The 10,653-nt window shown below is 39.1% G+C and overlaps 1 protein-coding gene across 2 annotated transcripts in view; it reads left to right on the top strand.

Moving 5' to 3' along the window:
- Nucleotides 1-10,036, top strand: part of LOC123516776 — a 10,901-nt gene extending 865 nt beyond the window's left edge. For both annotated transcript variants that reach the window (XM_045276416.1, XM_045276417.1), the window contains exons 2-4: nucleotides 7,171-7,449; nucleotides 7,613-7,952; nucleotides 8,916-10,036. In XM_045276416.1, coding sequence (XP_045132351.1) covers nucleotides 7,171-7,449; nucleotides 7,613-7,952; nucleotides 8,916-9,358 — 1,062 coding nt within the window. In that variant the 3' untranslated portion in view covers nucleotides 9,359-10,036. The remainder of the gene's footprint in view (nucleotides 1-7,170; nucleotides 7,450-7,612; nucleotides 7,953-8,915) is intronic.
- Nucleotides 10,037-10,653: the final 617 nt, after the last annotated feature.

Here is a 10,653-nt window from a genome sequence, read left to right as displayed (position 1 = left end):
CTTCAGAAACTCATATGGGAATTAGAATAGTGAAGACTGTGGCCATTAATCTTCTGACTCCTATAGTCCCTTCCTAAGGTCAATAAAATGGTCTGATCATACACAGATCTCAAGGTAAAAATGTATCCCAGCATTGAAGTGGTTACAGGAGGCTACAGTGGGTGAAGCCTCCCCCGTTAGGAGGTTACAATGCTAGGCTAGATTAGTTTATCATAGAGGTGTCCATGGGAGGGTGAGTACAGCTTCCCAGGTTAGGAGGTTACAATATATTAGGTTTTTTTCTTTATGTAATAGAGGTAAACTGGCCAAGGGCAACAGAAAATAAGAAAATGGCCCACTTAATTATCAGTCAGTAGATTCAGCTGAAAGAAAGGGACAAATGTCTTGAAACGCCCCTCTTAAATGAAGTCAAGTCATTGGAAGATGGAAATAGAGAAGCAGGCAGGGAGTTAAAGAGTTTATTAGAGAAGGGTACTGAGAGTACTGGTGAATCCTTGCATTAGAGAGTTGTACAGAATAGCGGTGAGAAGAAAAAGAAAGCCTTGTGCAGCGAGGCCACTGGAGGTTAGGTTAGCATGCCATATAGGGGGTTCAGGATGGCAGAGACCCTCGTTAGGAGATTACAAGACTGTTAGATTTGGGGGTGGATTATGAGGGTGGGGTCCAGTGGGTTAATGGACAGTATTGATTGAATCTGCAAATTTATCCATATTTTATCTTATCCAATCTTGCTTGCCTCTTGTAAAGCCTCTTACTGTGCCCTCTTGTTTCTACATCTCCTTGATTGATGGATAGCTCCCTACATAAGCCTGATTGTAAACTTCATGCAATATTTTCAATGTCTTCATATATCCTTATGTATGCAAGTGTTTAGTCAGTCCTGATCAGCTAATTGTTCATCATATGATAGACTTCCAATTCCAGAATTAATTTCATGGGCAATTTTTAAAATTTTATATTGTCTTATCTTCTTGTATGGGCACAAAAATGGCTTTCATATTGTAAATGTGGTCTTAGCATTTCAATATTAATGCTTTGAAATTTGTCTCCATCCAGAATGTCCTTCAGATAATTTCAACTAATTTATTTACTTTATTTAGTTTTCAGCCTGGTGTTCTCAAGAGTTGAACTGATTAGTTATGAATGATGTCACTATCATTTTTAAGGACTTACTTCTTTTGATAGCCCTTCTGTATTGACATAAACTTTCATACCTTTACATTTCTCTTTCTCATAAAACTACAGTTCTAAGGATGAAACTTGAGCAGCCATTATTTTTTACCACCGTTGTGTTCACTCCATATTTCCTTGCATTCTCTGTACGATGTTTTAGGCATATCACAAGCAATTAAGTGCTCAGAATAGAAAATGGGAGGAAATAATAATGAAAAGTAAGGAAGAGAAAGACCTGGGAGTGGCTATCTAAGTTACTTTGACTGCAGAAAGGCATTGAAGTGGGATATTTATCTCAACATACTCAGCACATGTGTTGTTTCTGACTTCTTCCCATTCACAATCACACATTATTTCCTTCAACTTAAAAAAGAAGAAGAAAAATAAAGGAAAGAGTTAAACCAAGTAGCTAATGATATTGTAATTTTTGAGTTTTACAAGTAATCTTCTGTGGGAGATTTTCAAATGCTTCCTTTAGGTCATAGAATATCTACTGGACATTGTGTATCCACTTGTACAATACTTGTGTTATTTGTAGTAGTGCTGGTGATATCCCCTGATAAAAATCCACCCTAGTGAGGAAATAACAATAGATGCAACACTGCCCAGTTTGTCAAGGCAAGTGGCTGTGAGTCTCTCTTAATAACTAAAAGATTGATGCATCCTACACCAAATAGCTTAACAGTTGTGATCTTACAAGAGGAGGAAGAAGAAGTGGAGGAGGAATTGGAGAGGCAATATAAGATAGCAAAATATGCAACATGACATCTGAAAGCAGTCAATTAGAGGAGAGGAGTTGATAAGACAGAATGAGTGAAGCATAATCTATACATGGACAGAAGAAACCTCTCTGTAGAATTGGCAGCTTGAGGGGAAGAAAAAGCTGTTTTATCTAGAGATGAGATGTAAAGTTTCAAGTTTAGATTACTGTATAAGTAAAGGACAGACCAAGTGTAGATAAGAGGAACAGTTAAGTGTGTTTGAAGAAGAGTGGATAGTTATCCAGAAGGTTGTGTTGAGTTGATAAATGGAGGAACTAAGCATTGAACAACATCAAGTTTTCTCTGTCTCAGTGAGAAATTTAGAGAGGTCAGAAGTGAGGTGTTCTGTGCCTTCCCAGTGTAAACTATTTAATTCCTGAAGTATTGTAGTATTTCTACAAGATGTGGAAAGTGCAAGATGGCATCATCAACGTGAGAATGGATAGGACAAGAAGTTTGGTTTAGAAGATGATGATGATTGATAGGAAGAGTGGGTGATGGGATGGAGTCCTGAGGACAACTTTAGTTTATACACTCAGGAGAAGAACAGTGACCATCTACCTTGCAGCAATAGAACAGCCAGAAGAGAAACTTGAGATGGTTACATAGAGAAACATAGAAGCTGTTTGGAAATCAGATCTTTGTAAAGTTTTTGATATGTCTAATACACCTGCAAATATATCACCAAATATCCTTAAAGAGGATGACCAAGATTTAGTAAGGAAAGCCAAGAGATCACCAATAGAGTGGCTCCAATACATGAAGTGATAGTTGATGATAGACTCAGAAACCTTCAAGAGGAAGGAAATCAAAGCAATATGGCAATAGTTTGATGGAATAGAGTGGTCACCCTTTTTTTAGGAACCTTCTTAATGTAGACAAATTGCCAGTAGAAAGGAAAGGTAGAAAATGATAGACAGAGTTGGAAGAGTTTGACCAGGCAATGTGCAGACATGCACAATTTTAGAGAACAGTGGGAAGGACCACATGAAATCCATAAACTATTCAAGGGTTAAGACACTTCAGTTTTGTCACACATCAACAGATCTTTCTTATTTCGCTCCTAGATAAATGTTCTCTCTATATTTCTTGTTCATAATCCTTTATATTATATTGTGTTTTTTTATTTTTTTATTTTTTATTTTTGTGTGTGTGTGTGTGTGTGTGTGTGATTCACTGTTTGATCTGCTGCAGTCTCTGACGAGACAGCCAGATGTTACCCTATGGAATGAGCTCAGAGCTCATTATTTCCGATCTTCGGATAGGCCTGAGACCAGGCACACACCACACACCGGGACAACAAGGTCACAACTTCTAGATTTACATCCTGTACCTACTCACTGCTAGGTGAACAGGGGCTACACGTGAAAGGAGACACACCCAAATATCTCCACCCGGCCAGGGAATCGAACCCCGGTCCTCTGGCTTGTGTGTGTGTGTGTGATTCACTGTTTGATCTGCTGCAGTCTCTGATGAGACAGCCAGACGTTACCCTACGGAACGAGCTCAGAGCTCATTATTTCCGATCTTCGGATAGGCCTGAGACCAGGCACACACCACACACTGGGACAACAAGGTCACAACTCCTCGATTTACATCTCGTACCTACTCACTGCTAGGTGAACAGGGGCTACACGTGAAAGGAGACACACCCAAATATCTCCACCCGGACGGGGAATCGAACCCCGGTCCTCTGGCTTGTGAAGCCAGCGATCTAACCACTGAGCTACCGGGCCGGTAGCTCAGCTCGTGTGTGTGTGTGTGTGTGTGTGTGTGTGTGTGTGTGTAATGTTTAGCTTCACCGTTTAAATTGTTATCCCATGTGGTTTCTCAGTAATGTTTTCTTTCCTAACCTTTGTCTCGTTCACTTATGTTGAATACTTTTATGCACATTAATAAACATTATACATATATAGTACATATCTTATTTTGTGGCTTGATATTTCTCTCATTCTGCTCTTTTTCTATTGCAAATTGACTTGTTTCCTTTTCAGACACAGGAGGTAATACTTCCATATAAAAATTACATGAATTCTCTTTTTTGCTTTCTTCCTTGGTCTCATTTCTTAATCATTTATTCTCGTGTTTTCTCTTGCCATGTTGTGATATACATCTACTTTCTTGAATGCAGACAGCTTTCTTAGTCTTCCTTAATTTGTACATGTTCATTATTATCCTTGTCTTCAATCCTGTGGTGGTCACAACTGTAGCTAAGAGTGATAATGCTAAAATTTATCATATCTGATAAGTTGACAACAATAACCTTTTTGGCACTAACTGATAATCAGTAACTGATGATAGATTTATAACTTGATTACCAATAACTGATAATTGATAGATCTCAAAATCTAGTACTAGTCATTACAGTATTGACATTTTGAGAAAAAATATTGGTAGATCTGAATCTTCAATTTCATATGCATCTTGGAAAATTTAGAAAAATCTTTGAAAAACTTTAATTCAGTATTATTCCTCTGTCTTCACTAAAGAAAAGTACTGTGCTAAGTAATATAACTACATTTGATGTTCTCAAAACTGAAATAATAAATTATTGCTGGTTTGGAAGCCAAGAGTATCAGCGACACAGATGAATTGATAATGGCAAAAATAAATACCATTGGATGACCTATAACCTGATATCATTATTGGGATCACTTATCCCACTGTGGTCACAACCATTGGTCTCAGGCCTTTTGTCACTTGGCTTTACTCATATATCTCATCAATTGCCCCATCCACATCTTTTCTGAGCCTCTTTATTTATATCAATAAGTGTCATTACTATAGCAATTTAGAATATCCTTAACAAAAATTTCTTGAACATTACCTCAACATGTTTCTTCCTGCCTTCCTTGATTATCTTCTTATTCTGTCTGCCATTCTACATAACATAACATAAATAAGGATAACAAAGGGCCACCAGGGCCCATCTAGGTTATCCTGTATCTGTCGCACAGCGACCTCATCATCAGTACTTAAAGATACACTTACAAGTACACAATACATTATATACTAATTCTAAATATTTGGCCCATTAACAGGGGTAAGTCCTGCAGCGAAATCCTCTACAATTTGTGGTCCCCATACATGGGGATCATGTCTTATTTAACTATAGTAAATTTCTTATAAAAACTATCATGCAGTGCTATACATAATTATAAATCTAATAAATTTAAGTGCTTATCTAATCTGTTTTTAAACATTGTCAAACTAGTGCTATTTACAACCGTCTCTGGCAATGCATTCCAGAAGTCTACCACTCTATGACTAAAGAAATATTTTCTTATATCTAACCTGCAGCCTTGCTTTCTAATCTTCCTGCCATGATTTCTAGTCCTATTTCCTCCTCTAAGGTAAAGAAAGATCTCACATCTATGTAGTTTGTATCTGAGAACATTTTAAATAACTCTATCATATCCCTCTTATACATCTCCTCTCAAATGAAAACATGTTTAATTCCTTTAATCTATCTCTATACTCCAGGCGCTTTAATGCTGGTATCATCCTAGTTGCTCTTCTCTGAACTGCTTCTAACATGTTGATATCCTGCCTATAGTGGGGTGACCAGGCCTGTATGCAATACTCTAAATGGGGCCTAACATAGGAATTATATAAGCTACGCACCACTTCCTTACTTTTATAACTAACATTTCTATTTATAAAACCCAGGATCCTATTTGCCCTATTTCTTGCTTCTAAACATTGCTTTGAAAATTTCATAGTCCTGTCTATCACTACTCCTAAATCCTTTCCTTCCTCTACTGCCTCTAGCCAACATCCCTCCATCTCATAGTTAAAGTTTGTGTTGTCTTTACCTAAATGCATAACCTGACACTTTTAGAATTAAACTCCATCTGCCACCTGTCTGCCCATGCTATCAGCCTGTCCAGGTCTCGTTGTATTCTGTAATTGTCCTTTTCACCCTGTACTGCACATGCTATCTTAGTATCATCTGCAAACTTTGATACTTTGCTACTAATTCCTATATCTAAATCGTTAATGTACACCAAGAAAAGAAGAGGTCCTAGCACTGATCCTTGGGGTACCCCACTAACCACTTCCTTCCACTCAGACATTGCCCCATTTAATACTACTCTCTGTTTCCTATCAGAAAGCCATTCACTAATCCAATCAACTAACCTACCCCCTATCCCATGTAGTCTCAATTTGTACACTAGCCTCCTATGCGGTACCTTATCAAACGCCTTGCTAAAATCTAGATATATAACATCTATGCTATTTCCATCATCTAACTCCTTGGTAATATATTCTAAGATATCGAGCAAATTTGTAAGACAGGACCTCCCTGATCTAAAGCCATGTTGGGTATCTCTAATTAATCTATTCTCATTTAAATGCTCCCAAATACTACCCTTAATGATTTTCTCTAGTATCTTACATACTATACTAGTTAAACTGATCGGTCTATAATTATTCGCATCATCCTTCCTACCTTTTTTAAATGATATATATATGATATCTATCATATTGTTCTTCCTTCACATCCTGTCTTGCACATGTTCAACTATCTTCTGCACTACTTTATATATCTCTTCTTTATAACAATAGCAATAACTTGGTTTCATGAGTGAATTATGAGTTCTTTGAGGATTTTCTTTCATTACATTCTTGTAAAACCCAAAGGGATCATCTTTCTCCTCATTACAGATTTGTCTTTAACTTCTTGAGTCACTTTTCTGGTCATTTAATAGTTCTTTTATAATGGAATAGTTACTGTAATGTGTGATGTTAATGGTTGGTGTGATTCTTACAGTGACTGCCATGTGTAGGCCTGATGGCTTCTTACAGCTTCCCTATTGTCGTATGTTCTTATCATCTTCAGGTTAAATTAAGATTAATGGGTGTGTATACACATGCTACCTAATGTGGGGCGTGAAATGTCCAGGGAGAGGAAAAAGGCTCATTGGAGAGACAAATAACCATATATCCCATAATTCTCACCTTGCTTTAGGCTCACAGTGATTAAGTTTTGTCTTTCATCAGTATACCTAACAAGTGCTTGGAGTGAAATTGCATTTATTGGCAAAACTACTCATGTGATTTTCCTTTTGTCTTTAGAAAGTCTGCCTAATCAGGAGTATTTTAATAGGACCATTGTCCATGCTGATGCTAAGTTCTTGAGATTTCAGGTTGTTCTCCACATAGAATTCACTGATTATGAACCGTCTTTACTCATGATCACTGAAAAGAAAAGAAACCTCTTGTTATCTTGCAGCTGGAATTACCTCTGCTACACCCATTGACCACTGGGTCAGTGGCCACCACCTTAGACACCCTGGAAGACAGCACCACTACCACCACCACCACTGCCCCTCCAGTCAGCAGCGACCTTCCTCACATGCCTCCTTCGCCTGAAGAGGAGGACGACGAGGAGGAAGCAGAGCAGGAGGTGGTAGATTTGGAGTCGTATCAGCCGTGTGTGGTGGATTTGACACATGAGGATGAGGATGATGTGAACGTCGTAGCTGTGGTGCCTCGGGAACAGTCCATAATAGTGAGCTACTCTTGTTAAGGCCTTGGTGTTTTTTTATTCATTATCTCAATATAGCAAAGGAATTGGTCATTTACATAAAACTGTGACATCATACATATATGTTGCATAAATATAGAAATTACTTAAGAAGGATCACTTTTCTAACCTAAACATTTATTTTCAGTACTTGGGGACTGAGCAAAGAAGAAGCCACAGGAGAAGAAATGTTAGCAACACTGCAGCCGCACCAGCCGTGGAGGATCTCACACGCCCAGACCAGCAGCAGCATAGCATATTTGAGAGTGGTGGTGGTGGTGGCGGTGGTGGCAGCACCAGAGAAGAGGAAGGCATTGTGTTGGGAGGAGAAAGACAGAACAATTGGTTAATGGATCCATCCTCAATAGACTTCCAAAACCCCAATCTTGTCTTTGGTAATCTCTTTGACGATTACCCACTGGAAGGAGGAGATACCCACATTCCCCGTCGACTCAACCCACTCAGGGAATTCCGTCCTTCCCACAGACGTAAGTATCAATCCTTTGTGAGTCGGCTTAGCACAGACAGACACCTAGAGGAGTACTAAAGGGATAGCACCTCTGATGTGGAAGGGGAAGGTGATGTACATATAAAGGAAATAAGGTAAAGGGATTAAGAATTACCGTCATTATCATCAATCCAACCATTCCTAGGATAATAAAGAATGACGTGTGAAGGAGGAAGTGGTACAGGTCAAGTGCCTTAACCCTTTCAATACTGAGACACATTTTTACCTTGACATTTGTGTATGATTAGACCATTTTATTGACATTAGGAAGGATCTATGGAGATCAGAAGATCAGAAGATTTTTCACACGTGTTTCTGAGCTGTATAAAATCATCAGATAGTAGATAGTAAGCAGAATAATGTTAAACTATGTCATGGTATTGAAGGAACTAGGTAGCAAGAAGGAAATGTTTTGCCATGGCTGGTCTTGGAATACTCCCTTAGGGCAAGGCATCATAGAGATACACACCAATAGGATTGAGTGAAGGGTTCCATTTTATGGATAGAGGATTGAAAGAAAAGATTGTCTTCAAGTTTGAAATGTTTCAGTGTTATAACATTAAGTTGTGTATTCTATAGCTCTGACTACAGTAATCAAAGGTAAGCATTAAAAGAATTTTTACTGAGAAGTGGCATTTATTAAGTTCTGTAATGTAAGTTGAAAATTGGAAAATATATTTAAATGCCCCACACTCATGCCCAATCACTTAGTCAAGTTATTGTAGGCAGGAGATGGTTGTAAAAAACAATCTTTAAAAACAATGAAAGTTTATAAGGAATGGTTTTCCATTTTAGTAGTGTAGGAAAGTTTTGCTCTTGCAGTTTGGTGAGGAAGAGCCTCAGTGCACTTTAACCTGTTTTGTTAGTCTTCAGTGTTGGTGTTCTGTGTAGTGTGGGTGTGAGAGGTCAGTTTAAGCATTACATGACATTTTGACATTTTCAGGTCAAGGAAGCAGATCCAGATCACCTCAGATCTCCGACTATTCTCGTGAGGTGACACGCACCCCAGAGATAGTCCAAGATGTACATGAGATGCAGTCTGAGGTGGAGGGCAGGAGGTCTCCCTCACACCACAACATAACTCAGGTGTCCCTTGTACACAATGCAGTACAGTTTGTGGCTCAGGAGCACAGCCAGAAAGTAGCACAAATCACCGCCCCACTGCCCCCACCCAGTCCCCCATCCAGAGAGCAGCCCATTGTATCCTGCCTGGTGTGTCTGGACTCAGCAGGCACCATCAAAGAAACTTCCCGTACCTTATGCTCAACTGTGTGTGGTCATGTGTTCTGTTCAACCTGTCTGGAGGAAGCAGTGAAGCGGAAAAAACAGTGTCCAGTCTGTCGGAAAAAACTAACAAAGAAACAATATCATCCACTCTTCATATAAAGGCCTCTACTTTTACCTCCTGTGCAGTACTGATGTAAGTTCATGTTTTAGTGTATATAGTGACACATAGGATATTGTCTGTGGATTAAAAAAGAGACTCTTGGCTCGTGAAAACAACAGGGATACAAGGTGACTAATTATCAACAGCTCCTCATCCCACAAGACTTAGCCTTGACATTTCTCACTGGAGGGTGGTTGCCTGCCATTCTTGGTAATGTGTGTCATTTCTACCATACATAGTATAGATCCATTTACTTACTAAACTAAGTGGCTTGTAAGATAGCATATGGTACAGAAAACATGTGCACAAATTTCAAATATTACAGATGTTGACTCAACTTAACAGTTTTTGCTTTAAAGAAAAAAAAAGATATTTTGGATACACTACCAGAACTTGGATGCATTAAGAAACTCTAATGTGGTGTTTCATTTAGTAAAACTATTAGTTGAAGTGGCACTTATCAAAATTGCCTTTGGAGCAGCACTTATAATTTGGCCTGGGTGATCACAAATCAGTCAGCACCAACAACCATTACTACTGCAAGTTTTAAAGCCTTCCCTTAAAAAGTGCGTGGAAGAAGACAGCTAATAAAAATTTATTTTTCTCTTTTAGATCATAGATCATGTAATTTTAATACTTTATTGGGAAAAAATAAATTTGTTCCTTTCCAAGTTGGAGAACCTGCTTTTACTTCCACTGTTCTTTATACTGTGCAAGTCTTAGGGTGCATCCAAACAGTGGAACAGTGTCTGTTGGACAAACATTGGCCAGGTCAGAAGGCGAGACTGGAGGACATCATTAGCGTTGAAACGAGTCAGTCTCTCTCTCTCTCTCTCTCTCTCTCTCTCTCTCTCTCTCTCTCTCTCTCTCTCTCTCTCTCTCTCTCTCTCTCTCTCTCTCTCTCTCTCTCTCTCTCTCTCTCCCTCCCTCCCTCCCTCTCGCACCCTTCGATCCTTCCGTATGATGACACTCGAGTAATCAAAGACTTCTAAATTTTTTACCTGAGGAGAGGACTGTATGTTGTCCAACTGTTGCTAAGATGCTGCTCAGTAAACAATAGAAGGTACTCATTTCACACTGCACATCACATAAATGTGCACACACACACACACACACACACACACACACACACACACACACACACACACACACACACACACACACACACACACACACACACACACACACACACACACACACACACACACACACACACACACACACACACACACACACACACACACACACACACACACACACAAGCCAGAGGACCGGGGTTCGATTCCCCGGCCGG

The sequence above is a fragment of the Portunus trituberculatus genome, chromosome 41 (genome assembly GCF_017591435.1).
Source record: "Portunus trituberculatus isolate SZX2019 chromosome 41, ASM1759143v1, whole genome shotgun sequence".
Classification (NCBI taxonomy): Eukaryota; Metazoa; Arthropoda; class Malacostraca; order Decapoda; family Portunidae; genus Portunus; species Portunus trituberculatus.
This window is presented reverse-complemented; position numbering and strand designations above follow the sequence as displayed.